The sequence below is a fragment of the Salminus brasiliensis genome, chromosome 16 (genome assembly GCF_030463535.1).
Source record: "Salminus brasiliensis chromosome 16, fSalBra1.hap2, whole genome shotgun sequence".
NCBI lineage: Eukaryota > Metazoa > Chordata > Actinopteri > Characiformes > Bryconidae > Salminus > Salminus brasiliensis.
Window position 1 is genome coordinate 16,295,123 of NC_132893.1, and position 19,228 is coordinate 16,314,350.

At 42.3% G+C, this 19,228-nt stretch overlaps 1 protein-coding gene across 1 annotated transcript in view; it reads left to right on the top strand.

The window, feature by feature from the left end:
• med13a (mediator complex subunit 13a) overlaps window positions 1-18,781 on the top strand; it is a 48,298-nt gene extending 29,517 nt beyond the window's left edge. Inside the window, exons 5-30 of the mRNA XM_072659701.1 lie at window positions 592-789; window positions 1,472-1,666; window positions 1,850-2,012; window positions 2,105-2,215; window positions 2,836-3,561; window positions 3,982-4,198; window positions 5,242-5,272; window positions 5,684-5,805; window positions 6,280-6,370; window positions 6,897-7,108; window positions 7,737-7,936; window positions 8,921-9,846; window positions 10,252-10,419; window positions 10,920-11,143; window positions 11,300-11,489; window positions 11,643-12,051; window positions 12,365-12,584; window positions 12,845-13,036; window positions 14,015-14,238; window positions 14,328-14,470; window positions 14,744-14,902; window positions 15,406-15,585; window positions 15,740-15,894; window positions 16,016-16,180; window positions 17,117-17,217; window positions 17,644-18,781. Of these exons, the coding sequence (XP_072515802.1) occupies window positions 592-789; window positions 1,472-1,666; window positions 1,850-2,012; window positions 2,105-2,215; window positions 2,836-3,561; window positions 3,982-4,198; window positions 5,242-5,272; window positions 5,684-5,805; window positions 6,280-6,370; window positions 6,897-7,108; window positions 7,737-7,936; window positions 8,921-9,846; window positions 10,252-10,419; window positions 10,920-11,143; window positions 11,300-11,489; window positions 11,643-12,051; window positions 12,365-12,584; window positions 12,845-13,036; window positions 14,015-14,238; window positions 14,328-14,470; window positions 14,744-14,902; window positions 15,406-15,585; window positions 15,740-15,894; window positions 16,016-16,180; window positions 17,117-17,217; window positions 17,644-17,776 (5,855 nt within the window). The 3' untranslated portion in view covers window positions 17,777-18,781. The remainder of the gene's footprint in view (window positions 1-591; window positions 790-1,471; window positions 1,667-1,849; window positions 2,013-2,104; window positions 2,216-2,835; window positions 3,562-3,981; window positions 4,199-5,241; window positions 5,273-5,683; window positions 5,806-6,279; window positions 6,371-6,896; window positions 7,109-7,736; window positions 7,937-8,920; window positions 9,847-10,251; window positions 10,420-10,919; window positions 11,144-11,299; window positions 11,490-11,642; window positions 12,052-12,364; window positions 12,585-12,844; window positions 13,037-14,014; window positions 14,239-14,327; window positions 14,471-14,743; window positions 14,903-15,405; window positions 15,586-15,739; window positions 15,895-16,015; window positions 16,181-17,116; window positions 17,218-17,643) is intronic.
• The last annotated feature ends 447 nt before the right edge of the window (window positions 18,782-19,228 follow it).

The window sequence follows — 19,228 nt, forward strand, 5'->3', positions numbered from 1 at the left end:
GTCCAGCTTCATCCTTCTGTCACTCTTGGGTTATAGGTTAGTGTCTGGAAGGCCACAGAATGAGTGCGCTAATCGAAGGGCTTCAGGATGATTCGTCTTCCTTTTTCTCCTTTCTTCTTTCAGAAAGCTCAATTTTATTCTGCTGACCATGGATCAATACTGAGGAGGGGGGTTGGGGGGGGGGCACAAGAGAATCTTTTCATAGAAATGGTTTAAGAAACACAAGCACAAGGCAAACCAGTTGGCTGGAGCAGTGTTTCCTGTAAAATGTCAAGGAAAAAGAATGTTTCTTAGTTTGTGTTTGTTTTCAGAGGATAGATTGTGTTTTATTAGCTTTATGCATTTTTTTTTTTCTGTGTGCCTCTTGCTGTTTATTAGGCTCCGTTTACAGGCTGTACTCATTGGCATTTACAGTGTGTGAACAGTAGTGTATGTCTGAGTACAGAAAGAGGTGAGAGAGGTGGAAGACTGAACACTGGGTCAAGTAGGGAGGTCAAACAAGAACATGCAGAAGACAAATATGATCAGGTAGCGTGTTTATGTATTTTTCTTTTTCTTCTTCTTTTTTTTTTTTTTTTTTTTTTTGTACAGTGATTCTGAGTCCGTTTGGCCTGAACGGGACGCTGACAGGGCAGTCCTTCAAGCTGTCAGACCCACCTACGCAGAAGCTCATTGAGGAATGGAAGCAGTTCTATCCAATCAGCCCAAGTTCCAAGGAGAGCGCTGAGGACAAGATGGAGGACATTGACTGGGAGGACGACTCTCTGGCTGCTGTGGAGGTGCTAGTTGGTAAGCAGAGTGATCGTCTCCCCTATGTAGGGGATGTAGCGATTGCCATGGGTGATAAATTTTATAATGAAGTCAGATGAAGTCTTGAAGATGAAATTTGATAGATTCATTATATCTCATTACATTGCATCTTACCTTGAACGTACCTTAAATTGCAATATGAAGGGTTAAAAAGAAGATTGAAAACTGATTAGTGCAATATTTATTTATTATTTTATAAGTATGACAGTGACCCCAAACAAGCTGACCAGCTTTAGGCCTTAAGAATGCAGCCCAGAATTATAATAGACTTAAAGTGACTTTCAATGAAATGTATTTTACCTTCTCTCTTACGATCTTCATAAAGTCTGCCTGTCTACTCAGATAGGCAGGGTGCATTTAAAATGTCAGCCACAGCCACACATCATCTTTGACCAATTAACAAAATAATGTAGAGAGCACTGTTATCTCTGAATCAGGCCTATAGGTGATGAAATAAAGAGGATTTTGTCCTCAATTATGTAGCTGTGGACAGAGACCTATTCTAAATGTTAATGCGCCCACTGGTCGGTGTGGCAACGTCTGATTGCCCCTTACTAAGTCTCACATCTGCATGCTCGTTCCTAACCCCCAGCTGATAGACGGTGGGTGTACTCTTCAAATCGCATCTAATAACGTGTGCGTAACTTGCGTGTCTTCAAAGGTGGTGTGCGGATGGTATATCCTGCTTGTCTGGTGCTGGTCCCCCAGTCAGATATTCCCACTGTAACACCTGTGGGGTCCTCGCACTGCACTGCTGTCTATTCGGGTGGCCACCAAGTGCCTGCTTCAAACAGAGACCCCGCCATCTCCTCTGTTACACTCACTCCTCCCACCTCACCAGAGGAGGCCCAGACAGGTACACACATTGTTTTAGTCTTTAGTTTAAGAATCAGATGTGGAATTGTGAAGAAGTGTATTTGTAATTGCTCTGTCTAAAAAAGTGATTGAACTGCTTTTATACCTAAAGGAAGGTTAATGCTTTGCTCTTCTTTTCTGCTGTTTCCCTCGTTCTCCCTCTGTTTTCCTGCCTTTACTCCAGTTGACTCTCACGCAGCACAGAAGTGGATGCGATTGCCATCAGCAATAGATGGCTTCAGCGTGGACAGCACGAGTCATCATGGAGGCAAGATTCCACGCAAAATGGCCAGTCAGGTGGTGGAACGCGTCTGGCAGGAGTGTAACATGAATCGAGCGCTGAACAAGTAAATGCTTATGTCCCCCTTTGCTTCCTAGGCTCCAGTCTTCAGTCTGGTTTCATTATACTTAAGTTTATTAATTTTGTCTTCCTTTTTAGACGCAAGTTCTCTGCCACAGCCAATGGAACCTGTGAAGAGGAGGTGCTGGAGAAAATGGGATCATGGGATTTTGTTGAATCTGTGCAGAGAACAAATTGCAACTGCTCAAGGTACACACAGAGCATGCTGTAGTACAGTCAGAAGTTATTTAGCTTTTTATTTAAGCCTGTGTAATGACATGTTTTCTAATTGTATAAATTAAGTTCTAATATAATTCACAGTCCAAGTATTATATTCACAGTATTAGACAACAGGTATAAAAAGTGTGTAATTGTTCCTTATTATAAATTGTCTGAATTCCCCTTTATCGGTGTGGGGAACTAAGTGGTAGAGTCCAGCACAGGTGGATTATCTCCTTGCTCAAACACAAAGGCTGAACCTGGCAATTTACGGGTGAGTTGAGTCAAGTGTGCTTAAGCAGGAAAGCACAAAACTGTGCAGGAACTGCAATCCAGGAGGTGTGACTCTAGTACTCTTAACCATTGAGATTGAGTTTTGAGTATGTGGTCCAAAAATACAAGCTTGACCATAACCATAGACATCACTTTTGTGTTGGGAAAACAGACAGAATGTGGAATTGGCTGATGTTCTCAGTGAAATATCCAGTGAAGTATCCAGGTGGATTAAAATGCCTCTGTAATGCCTCTGTCATTGGAAAACTTGAACACTTTTACTTAGTATGGGTAACTGACTATGAGAAATACAAAGATGTCTTTTCTCTGTCTCTCAGACACAAAGCCCTAAAGCAACGAGTGGGCAGTACACAGAGCCAGACTGTCTCCACAGGGCAGATTCAGCAGCAGCCCACCAAGCACAAAGCAGGAGAGAAGCCTGAGAAAGGTGACAAACAGCAGAAACGCCCGCAAACGCCATTCCACCACCGGAGCTCTGTCTGTGATGACATTTCCATGGAAACAGATGCCTCAGCAGGCCAGCGGTTGGCTCTGCGTAGTCAGGAGGGCGGGCGGTTCTCTGGCCTCCGCTCTTCTGAAGTCTGCGCTATGCCCAAACCACCTCAGCTACACACTGGGGGAGGAGCAGCTGGCAGTGTTGGGGGCCCTCCAGAATTGGTGGGCTCCCCTCAGCCACCTCCGCTCAGCCCTCACCCCTGTGAGCGGGGCGAGGAGCCCTCAGACACCCTAAAGAACCCCTCCACACCCCACAGTCAACATTTCTACCCTCCTTCAGAGCCTTGCCTCCTACCCCAAAAGGGCACGGATGATCCTCGCGTTGACTCTCTTGCCCCACCTTTCCACCAAGCGTACCCCGAGGCCATGGAACCCACAGTGTATGTTGGGACAGCAGTGTGCCTAGAGGATGATGGAAATCACGCACCCTGGAGATTCTTCAACCTCCCCCGCAGGAAAGACTTAGACTTTCCAACACCCGCTTTGCCTGCAGACAAGCTAAGAGAAGAGGCCTTGATTGGTGCAGATGGGAACGTGTCAGTTACTGAGTGAGTATCCATTCATGCTTTGGTGAAAGACTTTAATAAAATATGTAGAATATACTTGATGGTGAGTGAGCGAACCAATGAAGGGATGTGATTGTAAGACTGGAACAGCTGAAATCGTCTGTTATGTAATCTGAGAAGCCAGTATCTCTGATGCTGTTTGATCTGCTGTTTGAGTGAGTGTAATCCCTGACCAAACTGATTTTCTCTCTGGAGGCTAACTCTAGCCAGCGCTCTGTAACCCCATATCGGAGCTGTAGTGGACTGATCTGTCTGTTAGTGGACACTGGCCCAGCCAATACAGAAAGAGTTCCAAGTATTAACCTCATTCATGAGATTTGCAATTGGTTTGGTAGACTTATATGATGAAGTTGAGATACTACCAGGCTCTAACGAGTGACACTTTGTTTGTTGTGTCTACAGGTTAATGGTCACCTCAAAGCATACTCTGAAAGTGTCAGATGAGCGCGTTCAGACCTACCTGCAGCGGCGAAACCAGCATCTAGCTGCAGCCATTGCTGACAGCGACCATGAGCCAGAGGTGGACCCCTACGCTTTTGTGGATGGGGATGTGAAGTTCACCTTCTCTGATAAGAAAGACAAAACGGGCATTGAGAAAGAGCAAGGAAGGAAAAACAAAGTAAGAGCTTTTCAAACATAACTCACACTTGCTCCAGCAGTGGGGTGGTACTTTGCAGATTAAACAGGGGACAAAAGTAAAGGATAGGATTTGGGAGAGATTAATCTGAATGTGTTATGAGAGGAAAGGTCCTTTCTTGTCCTTCGTCTCTTTCACTACCAGTGCCTTTTAGCAGGTAAATAAAAACGTTCACTGAACCATCCCGCTTAGAGTTCCTCTGTGGCAACTCTAGCCTTCAGTGCACTACAGCATAAGCTGGCTAGCTGTATCTGTACTGATAGTGAGAGACTGATAAGGATCGGTAGAATAAGGCAGCTGCTTAGCAGTGTAACTTTTAGGAAAAAGGGCTTTGCAATGCATTTCTTCTTATTTATATTCCCAGTTTATTTACACATGCTAGAGCACAAATGCCTGTGCACACAATTTAGTTATGGTAATTTGTTGCACAACAATTTTTTTTTAACTAATTTCTTGTCGGTCCCAGGACTGAAATATTGATTACGGACTGTTAGTTGTTTATTGTTTGTGGTCTGATTGTGGAGTATGCACTTCTGATGGTGGTGAACTATTTTTAACATGCTGTTAAGTGTGTTATTTCAGACACAACGTAATGTACTGCAAAGTAGTAAACTGGGCCCGTTTTTAGTGGGCACAGCCGTTGATGCATGTTATTCAGATTTATGTATTTGAAATCGATGATGTCCATTACATTGACAAGCAGCCCCAGTCCTAGCTTTCTGGAATGATGTTGCTTCATCCAGTACTTTTGGGATGAAGTGGGGTGGTGATCATTTAACATCCTGACGTCACTAACACTCTTGTCGCTGAATGCAATGAAATCCTCACAGCAGTGCTCTCAAATCTAGTAGAAAGCCTTTCCTGGATAGTTGAGACTGTTACTAAAGCGAAAGCAGAAAAAACTTAAAAGTTACATAAGGGTTGCTGTTCACAAGGTCACAAACAAAAATGCATTCCTGTGGGGGCAACGTGCATCCTAATTCATTCTGTTTTTCTCTTTCTTTTTCTTTCTAATGTCCCTCTAGGGAGAAGATGGCAGTGCTGGTTCATCAGATGGTAAGACATTATGCTTCTCTTTTCTAGTCAGGGTTTGCAGTACAACTTAGTATATTCATTCAGTGAGGAACATGCCAGGTTCAGTCAACTGTGTGCAGTATGGCTGAAAGTGTGTTAGCAATATTATCCCTTTTGACTTTTCTCAGCAACCATTCTCTGTTTGTACAATTCTTATCCTTTATTAATTGTCTATCTTTAACTGTTCTGTGTTAGCTAGATCAGTACACAGTGCAGTATCTTCTGGAATGGCCTTGTTCAGGCTAATCTCAAATGGACTAAATGTGGCATGTACTCCCTTTACAGATGTACAGTCTCTAAAGTATGTGCAGAGTGAAGAAAATGCTCAATGGCTAAATGAAAAGCATTGTTCTTGCTTTCTCTGTAATTACCTCTCTCATTTCCCTAATACAGATGCTCAGCGAGGTGCAGCCCACAAAACTGCTGCCTCAACCAGTCTGATCCATGACTCAGACCTGACTGTCTCCTTCAAAGACCTGGACAACCTCTTTAACTCAGATGAAGATGAGCAAACGGTTAGCTTAAGGAATACTGCATTTAACCTCTAACCCTCATGCACTTGCTCACTCTTTCACTGTTAAACAAGATGTTAGTAATAATGGTCACTGGTCATTTCGTAATAACCCACTGTGGATGTCATGTTAGGTTGGGGAGAGCCTAGCACAACTTGTGCTCTCTCTCCCCCTCATGACTGCATCGCATGAAATTTATTTTTAATACATTACCAAATTGAAATTTGAAGAACAGGCCTATTCATGATCTGTAATGATATATAGCATTTTTATATAGCAACATAGCATTTTGTCCAAAGTCAGGCTTAAACATCATCTATACATAAACATGATCTAAGGCCTACTTTATCACATTACTGTCAGCAAGATGAACTTGAGTCTGAAAAAAACAAATTGTCATTATTTTGCTGAATCTCCATAGAACTTTGGGATAATTTTATTAATATGCCTTATTTTTTTCCCCTTACAATTACATAGCCTGGTGCAAGGAGAGCAGTGAATGGAACAGAGGAGAAGTTTGGCAGCAAGGAACCAAAGCCAGCTACCTTGGACCCTGTGTCATGTATTAGTGAGTAGAGTTTCTGATTGGGTTGATCTCCATGAAACCAAAACACAAATACATTTTTTGTATGTTTTTTTTCCTGTATTGATTTGGGATTACAAGATTGCTATTAAAAGATTTGTTGACCAAACAAATGTTTAACAATTTCTTTAATTATCAGCTCTTTTTTTCATGTAGCAACCCACTCTTAAGTTGATAATGTCTGAATTCAGACAAATGTAGCATTTCACATCCATTTTGTGACATGGGCTTACTGCAATGTAGAAGGTCCTACTTTTTTGGACTGGTTTTTGAAGCGCTTATCCAATGGTCTTTCTAGGATGACACAGATTTGCCTGTGAAAGAAAAAAAGAAGCTCCAGTGATTAATCGAGTTGAAATTAAATGTATATGCAGTCTTTTAACTTTAACAGTCACATAGCAAAGATCCTGAAAACACACTCTGGGTGCTGTAGCGTGCCTTGACCTTTATAATTTTTTCTTCTTTTTCTTCTTTGTGCTTCTGCTTTCCCACTCTTTTTCCACACTTGTAGGTTCAGCTGACCTGCACCAGATGTTCCCCACCCCGCCTTCTCTGGAGCAGCACATAATGGGCTATTCACCTATGAACATGGGCGGTAAGGAGTATGGTAACATGGAGTCTGGGCCAGGCATCACCTCTCTGGATGGCCCATCAGCTTTAGCAGGCCAGTATAAGATTGAGGTGGAGGAGAGCTTCTGTAGTCCAAAACCATCTGAGATCAAGGTAGGTCTTATCATTTCTCAGAGTAGACGATCTAAAATGTATCTGCACCAACATACAGAATGCAGTACACTACTTTGTCGTATGATGATCTATAACAGCATGTAATGTTTTCCCCAGCATTATGCGTTGTTGCCTAACTAGATCATACTGTAGTAAGTTTTCGCAATGGACTGAGGTTGCCATCCATGAATGAAGACCCTGCTTCAAAAACAGCACTAAGTCTTGTCAGGTTTGCAGTTGACCACGTAGAAAAAGAAAAAGCCTTTTGGTGCAAGGTTTTATATAAATGAAAAGTTGGTACAGTATTCTTGAGGTTGAATGCCTCGCATTTACGCCTCCAAAAATCTAAGTGTGGTGGTAGTAGCAACATGCTCTGGGGCTGTTTAAATCTAGAAACAGGGAAAGGATGTATCAATAAAGCTGGCTAACATTTGAGCTTTTTATATTGCCTTCCCCGTCCTTACCTCAAGTACATTTTCCCTGCCTAGTTTGGGCAGGAGACCAGCCAATTTAATTAAACTTTCTAAAGGACAGTTAACCAAATATTAGGTGTGCTGTATATTTCTATAGTACCGTGTATGCAGTTTTGACTATTGATTAAAATCTGTACATCAAATTTGTCTTACAGGACTTCTCGTTTGTGTATAAGCCTGAGTTGTGTCAGGCATTTGTGGGCTGTTCCATGTTCGCCCCACTGAAAACCCTACCCAGCCAGTGCCTGCCTCCCATCAAACTCCCGGAGGAGTGTTCATACCGGCCCAGCTGGTCCATGGGCAAGCTGGAGCTTCTCAACCCCATACCTGCCATGAGCTTCCTCAACAGGGACAGGTGAGTAGCATACCTGCAGTACCTGCAGAGAGGTCTTTATGGTTATTTAGCCGATGTGGAACTTCTGTAAGATAGTGGATTAAAAATGTTAAGTTTTGTTGAACAGAGGTAACCTTTGCTAAAGTATAGTGTTGTGTGTAGGTGGCGACAAATCATTCAAGCAGCAAAATGGCAGTCTCAGGTATCCAGAGATTGTAGAGCGAGAGGGAGAAAAGGAACAGCTGTATCAGAAAGCTAGTGTTGTCAGAGCAGTGGATTATTAAAGCTTTGTGTTATTGTCATTTTTACAGTAGGTAAGGGTTTATTACAGTTTTAGCTAGCTAGTTCCAACAATTTAATTATGGCAGCCTCTGAGGCACAATCAAGGAGATATTAGTTTAATTAGGAAAGGGCAGTGGTAAGAAGCCAGTGTCAAAAAATAATTCGTAATTCCAATGTAGTCTTTAAATTTGGCATTCATCTGTCATTGCTGTCCCTTAATTGGTAGTTTGTTAATGTATGCACAATTAGGAAATATGGTAATGGTTTATTACATTAATGATTGATCTTAAATGAGCAATGCAGCATGTTTTATGAACAAGCTGTGCTTTCATTCCTTTCACAGCTGCCTGTTGGCCTGTCTGTCCAAAAATAGGCTGTCTCTCCCTAGTGAAGGCTCCTGGAGAATGGCAGTACAGTACTGCAGCTGATGAGCGAATGCTCTAATTATTGCAGTGGAGGTGTTTTCAGCCACCAACTATATACAAAAGCAAGACAATGCAGTTTTTGTTTAGTTGTCCCTTAATGTAATAAAAATTTACATGGCTAATCACATCAGGTTGTATTTTACATCACAGTTTGAAAATGATTGTTGGTCATTTGAAAGTTGCGTATCTTACTAACTTGCTTATCTGGAGAGCTTATAGGAGTAGAATGGTTGTGAATCATGCTCTGTCATATTTACTGTGTAATGTTTTTGTCTCTTCTGTACCTATGTTATTGCAGTAACATCCCTAGTGTGGGCAGTGCTATGGAACAGGACTACAACCAGTCATACACCCCCCAGACTCACACCCCCTTCATATCAAACAGCGCACCACCCAGCAACAGTGGCACAGGGATCCTCCCTTCCCCTGCCACTCCTCGCTTCTCTGCCCCGACTCCCCGCACGCCTCGTACCCCTCGCACCCCACGTGGCCCCTCCAGTGTCCAGGGCTCCCTAAAGTATGAGAACTCGGACCTATACTCACCCGCCTCCACACCCTCCACCTGCCGCCCACTCAACTCTGTGGAGCCAGCCACTGTTCCCTCCATCCCTGAAGCCCACAGCCTCTTTGTCACCCTTATCCTGTCAGAGTCAGTCATGAATCTCTTCAAAGACTGCAACTTTGACAGCTGCTGCATCTGTGTGTGCAACATGAACATCAAGGGCGCTGACGTGGGCGTGTACATCAACGACCCCAACATGGAGGCGCAGTACCCATGCAGCTGTGGCTTCAGTGCCGTTGTCAATCGGCGCTACGGTAATGGCTCGGGCCTCTTCTTGGAGGATGAGTTGGACATCATTGGGCGAGGCTCGGACGTGAGCCGAGAAGCAGAGAAACGCTTTGACGCGCTGAGGAGCTCCTCCTTGGAAAAGAGCAGTGGAGGAGTAAAGGACAGAATCCCAGATGAGCTGATCTTGCTCTTGCAGGATCAGTGCACCAACCCTTTTTCACCACTTGTGGCTGCGGAACCAGAGGGAACAGCTTCCAGGGCGCAAGGATGTGTTGTTGTCCCTCCCTGCGTGCGTGTGGAGGAGAGGGACTTCCACAACGACTGCTACCTGGCTTTGGAACATGGGAGACAATTCATGGACAACATGTCAGGAGGCAAAGTGGATGAGATGTTGGTCAAAAGCACCTGTCTGCATCATTGGGCCAAACGCAGTGGTCAGTCTTGTTTTTTTTATTTATTGATTATTATTTTTTTAAATCCTTAAATAAATAAATAAAAAACAGTTCAGCTCTCATTTACACACCGCTGTGAATATAAATATTCTCAAAAATAATTCAAGCAGTTGGCTAAAATACAACAGCATTTTTTTTATGAATTACAACTGTCAATACATTATAAAATGAATCTGGACTATTTGAGTTTTACCTGAATGTTACAAAGGTTTACATAATTCATTGTTTCTGTCTTCATTTTACTAATGTGACTTTTTCATATGCATTAAGATTTCTATAATAAAATTGAAATGCTTTGCAAAATGATCATAATAAATTACATTGTGGTATGTTGCAGTGTACTTTTGAGTACATATTAAAGTCTGTCATTGTCTTTCTCTTTTTCAGCTGTGGACGTGAGTGCTCTGTGCTCACAAGATGTGTTGAGAGTGCTTCTGTCCCTCCAGCCTGTGCTTCAAGACGCTATCCAGAAGAAAAGAACTGTTCGCTCATGGGGTGTCCAGGGGCCTCTCACGTGGCAGCAGTTCCACAAGATGGCTGGAAGAGGGTCCTATGGTAAGTAACCATGACTCCTACAATCAGGTAGTAAAAATCAACTATGATCAGGAAGTATTTGCGCCCTTTTACAGCAGGTATTTGGGTATACATGTCCCCCTGCATTGCAGGAGGGCCACAGCACTTGCAGAGTTTCACAGCCCTCAGAGTCTCGTCCCCCCACCACCCCCAACAAACTAACTTGAAATCCAATTATGAAGCTAATTGAAGCAGGTAAAAAAAAAAAGCTATAAAGCAGGTAATTGTTTACTGTAGAGCAGTGGCTCTCAAAGTGGTCACCAGGCACTCAGTGATTAATTTGGGGGTTATTTCCTGCTATGTTAGTTGAAGCAAAAATCTGCACCATCCAAGGGTCCCTGATTGCTGATTTGAGAACCATTGCCATAGAACAGTAAAATGCTGCAAATCTGTGTATAAGGGTTATTTAACTCTATAGGGGTCGGGTTGGTAATTAAATTTACTTGATGTCTGTCTTGTTTTCTCTTCTCCTCTTACCAAAGGCACGGATGAGTCCCCCGAGCCTTTGCCCATTCCTACGTTCCTGGTGGGATATGAGTATGACTTTGTGGTGCTGTCTCCCTTTGGCCTGCCCTACTGGGAGAAGCTGCTTTTGGAGCCTTTTGGCTCCCAGAGAGACGTGGGATATTTGGTACTCTGCCCGGAGAACGAAGCACTACTCAATGGAGCAAAGAGTTTTTTCAGGGAGTTAACGGCTGTCTATGAGGTGTGTCTAAGAGATGCTTTGCTTTAGTTTCGTTTGGTTTTGTTTTGGTTGTGTGCAATTAATCCCGTTGTGAGAAATAATTTTGCTATTAAAAAAAATTGTTAAAGCTGATCAAACAGTGAAACAACTGTCTCTGCTTTTCTCTTTGCCCAAAAGTCCTGCAAACTTGGTCAGCATCGACCAATTTCCAAAGTGCATGCAGATGGAATTGTGAGAGTGGGCGGGGCTGCAGCCAAGAAGTTGTCAGAGCAGCCGATCTCTGATTGGTTCCTGAAGGGAGTCAGCGGCACCACTGAAGCCTTTGCCAAGCTCAAGCTGTTTGCCCAAGTCTGCAGGCATGACCTTGGTGAGTTTGCTCGCTGAAATTTCTAAAGTGCAAGTAATCAGTAGTAATCAGTATTACTGATTAGTTGTTGAAGGCCATTTTATTAATTGGATTGAGAACCTCATTTCTATTTTTTATTTTATTTTATTTATTTATTTTTTTTAATCCTCTCAGCTCCATACCTCGCTACACAGCCATTGGACAGTTCCTTGCTCACTCAGCCAAGCCCACCCCCTTTCCCTACCCAGTCCTTATCTACGCAGTCCTCAGGCTCGACCTCTTCTAACCCCCAATCCTCACTGGCCTCTGGAGGCTCTTCCCTCACCAATAACACAGGCCCAGGAAACAGTGGCCCAGGGTTACCAGGCGGTACCAGTAGCACGCCTTCCTCAGGCCCACAGAACAGCAGCATGCAGCCTAGCAAGCCAAGCTCCTTTCCTCCCTTTGGGGGTATAGGAGTCCAGAGCAACAGCTCACAATCTGGGGCTCTGGGCCAGCAGGCTGGCACCCAGAACTCAAACCTCTCTGGAGACAACTCCTCCAGCAGCAATCAAACTCAGGGGCCTTCCGAACCACCAGAGAGGTATGCAAAGCATTTCTATTTTACACAGTTTAATCTGCAGATCATAACAACACATCCTAGGCTAATTGCAATGCTAATTTTCTAGGATGTTACAAAATTGAACAACAAAGTGTTTGTGTGACAGTAATATACTAAATGTTTTCCAAACATTGGGATAAGTAAAGAAATTCTATGTAGCACATTCATACCTTTTGTGTAGTATGTTCACTTATTTAGATAGACACAGTATTTGAGTGGCTATTTGATTGTGTTCTTAAAGACTATTTAAGCATATCCTCATGCATATTTAAATGTATAACCTTATTTTTTCTAGCACCATGGAGAGGGACAAGGTTGGTGTACCAACTGATGGGGACTCTCATGCAATCACATACCCCCCTGCCATTATGATTTACATTGTTGACCCTTTTTCGTATGAGGATGTGGAGACAGGGGTTGCCCACTCAAGCGTGTGGACACTCGGACTCTTGCGCTGCTACCTGGAGATGGTGCAGTTCCTCCCCCCTCACATACGCAACTCCATCTCTGTGCAGGTATGCATATAACCATCCTCCAGCCAGTGGTAGAGCAGTACCAAGATATCATACAGGAATGTAACAGACAGCTACTAGGTGTAACTACATATAACTAGCAAGCATGAAATTGTTTGGATATACTCCTGAGTCTGCTTTAATGTAGCTGTCTTTAGTTCAGAACTTCTAAATGATGTCATATTTGTCTTGAATATCAAAAGAGTTGGTTCCTGCTGTTGCTGTGATTTGCAAGTTTACTGACTGGATATTTATTCTCTTAGATAATCCCGTGTCAGTACCTCCTGCAGCCAGTAAAGAGTGAAGAGAGGCAGCTGTACGCGCAGCACCTGAAATCTCTGGCTTTCTCAGTGTTCTCTCAGTGCCGACGGCCCCTCCCTGCATCCACCAATGTCAAATCACTAACAGGCTTTGGCCCTGGCCTTGCACTTGACACTGCCCTCAAGAGCCCAGAGGTGAGTGGGAGAATGGGCAGAGGCATTTGTGCAACAAAGAAGTAATGGACAGATTGCATTTGTTCTGTCTGTTTACTTGAACAATGTTCATTGGATTTACCCTTAAATGAAAAAATAATCTTAACCAAAGCTGCAGCGGCCATTTGATGTCTCCATCTTATGTTTGATCAGTAACAGTTCTTCTGGAAAGGTCTTTAATCTTTTACTTGCTTGGGTACAGTATTTGCTATTCCATTGCCTCTGTCATTTGTTTAAAGTACCTTTGTCTTTTTAATCCCCAGCAAATAATGACCCCCCCTCTTTTATTTAGTCAGCTTATTAAAGTATTAGTAACATTTAATTGAATTGTATTCATTAAGCATGTCAGAGCTTTCTTTTTTTAAGATACACAGAACTCTGTTCTACCTATGCATACAATGAAATGGAGAGGTACTGTTAACACATCTGTAGCTACATGTGCTACTGCTGTTTCTGGATCTGTGTGGAGTTAAAATTGTACGGTTTCCTGAAGTGGAATTCAATGGGGCATGGAGAGTGTTACACTAACCTCCCTGTCCTGGAACAGGACCAAAGGGAACTCGCAGCTCCACCAGTTTTCTTTCCATTATCCGCTTGGGCAGCTCTGTGAGACGTCCCTGATGGGATTCAGTATGCCTGCTGCTGGCAGCATTGGGGGTTTCAGACCTCTTGTCTGCTCTTGCCCCAGTCACTTGCACAATCCAATTTTGTCTGCCTTCTCTCCTGCACTTTTTACTCCTCTCACAAAGGAGATGTGATTGCTTACTGGGGTAGAGTGGTTTATTTAGAGGGGAAGAGATGACCGTAACATGTTGTAGTTCTGCCCAGTTCAGTGCAAGTCAAACTACACAGTATATGGTGTCTTGGCCTTGCCTTTTCTCCTTTTCCTTCTGGTTTTTATGTTGGCTGCCAGATTATTGATGACATTTGACCCAAATTCTGTGCTTTTGCCTTTTACAGAGGCCAGAGTGTTTGCGCATGTACACGCCTCCTTTCATCTTGGCACCAGTGAAGGACAAGCAGACAGAGTTGGGTGAGACGTTTGGCGAGGCTTCGCAGAAATACAATGTGCTGTTTGTGGGATACTGCCTGTCACATGACCAGAGGTGGCTCCTGGCCACCTGTACGGACATGTACGGAGAGCTACTGGAGACCTGTATCATCAACATAGATGTCCCCAACAGGTACAGATAGGTGATGGTCATTGCATTTTTGGCTTGAGCTGTTGAGTAGCATTTGTATTCAGCTTGTGTTTTTTTCCTCATGTATTTAGAGCAAGAAGGAAAAAGGGCTCAGCCCGGAGAAATGGTCTGCAAAAGCTCTGGGAGTGGTGCTTGGGTTTGGTTCAGATGACATCGGTTCCGTGGAGAGTGGTCATTGGCCGACTTGGGCGGATAGGTCATGGAGAGTTGCGAGGTAACAGTTTCTATATTGCATACATTTATTTTGTTTTTTGTTTTGTTTAGTGTTTTTTTATTTATTTTTTATTTATTTATTTTTTTAAAATACATTTCCTGGTAAAAATAGATCAAGACATGTTTCATTTGAATGATTGTAGTAGTAGAATCCAAATATCTAAAAAAATAAAAATAAAAAAAAAACCTAATTGAATATTGAGGCTAAATAAAACCTTGCCAGAATGGTTCCCAAAATACACACTCTCTCTCTTTGCTTTGTTCCCGGTTTCAGACTGGAGTATATTATTGAGCAGAAGGAATCTGCAGTCTCTTAGCCGCCGGCTAAAGGACATGTGCAGGATGTGTGGCATCTCATCATCTGACACTCCGAGCATTCTTAGTGCCTGCTTGGTCGCCATGGAGCCTCAAGGCTCATTCATCATCATGCCAGGTAATCGCACCCTTTCTGTTTCTCTTCATGTGTTTTTGAATAGGCATTGTTCTTCTAAAATTAATGTGTTTGTGTGAGAGATTTTACCAGCTGTTTTGAAACCCCCTGATACGGTTTGTGTTTGTGAGAGAGAAAGATTGAGTGATGACAGCTGCGTACCACAACACATGTAGTGCCCATCAGATATGATTGTTTATGCATCATAAAACACCTTCCAACACTCACCTGCACTGGTGTGACATTGAAAACCATTGGATTTGTTTCCTGGAGTGCTGAAAGGTTTAAATTCTGCCATCTTATCAAGATCTATAGAAAGTGAGGAATGTTCATCACTTATAGGATTTTTTTTTTTTTTTTTTTTATAGCTTCCGAATTCACTGAAAGATTACTGCCCTAAATATATTTTCTTTTCTGGAAAGCTGTCTTTTCATTATACCTCATGCCTAGTTTAGTTTTTGAGAATTTGTAAAGAAGGCTTTATTTTTATATTTCTGTCTTCTCAGACTCTGTGTCAACTGGTTCCGTATTTGGCCGCAGTACAACTCTAAACATGCAGACGTCACAACTCAGCACCCCTCAGGACACCTCCTGTACCCACATCCTGGTGTTCCCCACCTCTGCCTTTGTCCAGGTCAACAGCTCCAGCTACACCACAGAGGACATTGCCTTCAATCCTATCAATGGTAAGGGCTGCGGACAGAAGTGGTAAATGTTACCAGCACACTGATCACTTGCAACACCTTTTTCTAAGCCAAGACATGAATTATTACATGAATTACTGTATTTTGCTCAATGAATTGCTGTGATTTTTATTGTTGGCTTTTGTTTGCTATATAGATGGATCCGATCCAATTGGCGGTATCTTTGACCTTTTGGAGCAAGAAAGTGACTTGGTTGATCCAGACATTATCAGTATCCTTCCAGCCTCCCCTACCACTTCCCCAGTCCATTCTCCAGGATCACAATATCACCATGGAGGAGACGGCATCAAGGTATGCAGTGTGTGTGAAAGCTGACCAAAAGAAATTACATGCCTTTTTATACAGTTTGTATATTCCTGAAATATACAGAATACAGAGCTGTGAAAGAATCTTCTGTCTCCCCTTTTCTCAGGGTCAGAGTACAGATCGGATGGAGTCTCATGATGAGGCCCCCAACATCCTGCAGCAACCTCTTGCTCTAGGCTACTTTGTGTCAACTGCTAAAGCAGGCCCACTGCCCGACTGGTTCTGGTCAGCCTGCCCACAAGCTCAGAACCAGTGCCCACTTTTCTTAAAGGTAACAGTGTTTCTCTGGCTCTTTCATTCATTAAATCACATACAGGTTAAAATAATACACTTTAGCAAAGATTAATATGGGGGGGGGGCATTTTAGTTGGTATAGATATTCATTCATATTTTACTAATATGCAAAATGTTGTTTGCTTCCATTTTTTTCTTATGTTGTTTTGCTTGTTTGCATGTTGAAATTGTTTTTTTTTTTTCTAAGTCTAATGGCTTTTCTCAGACCTATTGTGTATGGTTTCTTGGAGAGCAAACCAAAAGCTTCCACTGCTATGTTCTGTATGGGACCCATTTTGGTTAGTGATTGTGTGATCCAGGAAATCTGTATTTCAGATGTTGCTCTTAAATATGTTAAGACATTTGTCTGATGTACAAAATGTCTATTTGTAAGCCATTTCCTTATGTATTGTCATATAAAGGCTATTGGTCTTTGATGCCTGTACAAAGATTCGAACATTAACCTTTGAAAATGCATTCCCAGGGTGTAGTCTTGAAACATAGTTTGAAATGTAATGACCAGCATGCTGCACCACATCACAGCCTCTAACTGATTTCACTGACATCCACCAGTCATACCTCCACCTGGTCATATGACCTGTTATTCCCTGCTCATGCAATATTGATTGTTTCTCCTGCAAAGGGAGGCTTAAATAATTTAGAGTTCTCAGTGATTGGGTCAGCAGTGCTATTGGTGTATGAGAGAGGAGCACAAGAAAGATGAGTCAGGCTCCTTGAGCCATGCATAAGATTGTGGAATTTAATGGAATTTTGAGAGACTAGAACTGGCTTTGAACTTGTGATGTTTTACAGCACATATTTGTTCTGAAATGAACTGTTAATCGATTATTGCAACAATGGCTGTTTACCCCATACTATTATCTTTCAGTAGATTTTATGCACTCAGCTGATACACCTTTCTTTTCTCCCCCAGGCCTCTCTACACATTCATGTATCTTCAGTGCAGTCGGATGAGCTGTTGCATGGCAAACACTCCCACCCACTGGACTCCAATCAGACCTCAGATGTGCTCAGGTGTGAAATCTTGTCCTTCTGCCATGAGCCACTGCTCTTGTTTATTTTCATAATTACAGAGGCCTTTAAGCTGCAGTCAGGGATTTCAGAACAAGATCAGACTAGGCTCACAATCAGAGTTCTTGGCGTCTACAAAACCTCAAATGTGTTTACCAGTATACCAGTACAATTTGGTTCAGAGATTTGAACAATAATTCTAAAACCTATTTGGTGAGATTTGAACAAGGGCAGTTCCGTTAGCATTCATTGATATTAAATCAAGCATTAGACTAGAAATGTTAAGAATGATTGATTGATATCCCTGCCTAAAATGATTGTGCCTTGCCCTGTGCAGCCACTTAGTAAAACGCAGGAGTATGTGTAGAAACATACCCTCAAAATGTGTTTGTGTAATAAATAACACTTATGTTTTTGCACTTCTATCAGATTTGTTCTGGAGCAGTACAACGCCCTCTCCTGGCTGACCTGTGACCCTGCAACACAGGATCGACGCTCATGTCTGCCCATTCACTTTGTGGTGCTCAACCAGCTGTACAATTTCATTATGAACATGTTGTAACATCTATTGACAAGAACTGAGCAGAACCAGAGCAGGGAATGGGCATGAGAGGTGACCTCCAGTGAGATCCCAACCCAAACATCTGGGACACCATGAAACTGTCTGGCTGTGGCAGTCATGATGCTTAAGATCTAGCACCACAGAGGAAGACCAGCTTTTTGATGTCAAAAAAAATGCAAAGAAAGATGAAGTGGAAATGGGTTTTTTTGTGGGGGGGGGCAAAGAGGAGCCAGAAAGAAGGAGAAAATGGAAGTGTTCTAGCTTTCTGATGCCATTGTGATTACCGTGGTACTGTTTGCTTTCATGACACTAGTCAGATGTAACAGCTATTGCGTATGGAAGGAGTCTGTAATGTTTTTGGAGGAAAAGGGACATCTCTGATTTCAAAATGAAAGAATGAATTCTTGGTTTTAAGACTGGGAAATGAATTAATTCTTGGTTTTAAGACCTAAAATTCCCTGTTTTGTTTGGATACACATGCATTCAAATGAAATGCCTGCATTTGTCTTATTTATTGTAAGTTTTTAAATGTATAATTTGTCTTATTTCTTAACCTCTTTTATATATAAAAGATCTAGAAGGTTTATATTGCCTTCCTGCTTTCAAACAATTGGACAAAAATATATGTAACCGTCTTAATAAAAAAAAACAAGCAAAAAACCCACAAAAAGAAAGAATAAAAGTTGCAGTAGGTTGCTTTTAGAGTATTATTTTTTGTAAGGGAGAAAGAATATTTGTATTGTCATGATGTACAGAGGTGGTAGGATTGGGGGAATTATGTCCATGCCTTTGTGAATGGACAGATCACAGCTATGCTATAGCTGTAGAGGACTTGTACAGCAATGAAGTTCACTGTGTCTAAAAGAAAGAGGTACATTGTCGTATATAGTATTTTATACCACACATTTAGACACGAAAACGGCAATATATAAATAATTATATATGAATGCCGTGCCATTCTCAGTTGGCACGGCTTCTGTTTTAGGAATAAAGTGAGTCAACTCAGTTCATTTCTGTGCTTGTGTTTTTTTGGTTGTTGTGGGGGTCGTGTGCTATTTTCCTCAAATGTAGGCTAACTAATGCTAGCTAGTTGAGGTTAGAAAGGGTATGCTATGACATTATTAATAGGTGAACAGGCTAAATTTGGGTGGAATTTGGTTTGAAGCCTGCCGATAAGCTAGCTAAGTAGCGAAAACGCTACAATTTTACTGCAGTATGATAAAGAGGTTGGTATGACAACGATTCATATAATGTTCAATCACCCTTTGAACACGCACACCTGTTTTATTTCCATTCCCTTGCATTACTTAACACACCCTCCCTCCCTTTATGTGCTGTAATGAACACAATGTAGGCTGTGTGAAACTAGAGGTAGCTGACTTGATGCTTGCTGCTATCTCACAAGCCAGTGTTTGAGTCGACAGTGTAGTGATGAAGGTCTATGTAACCGAA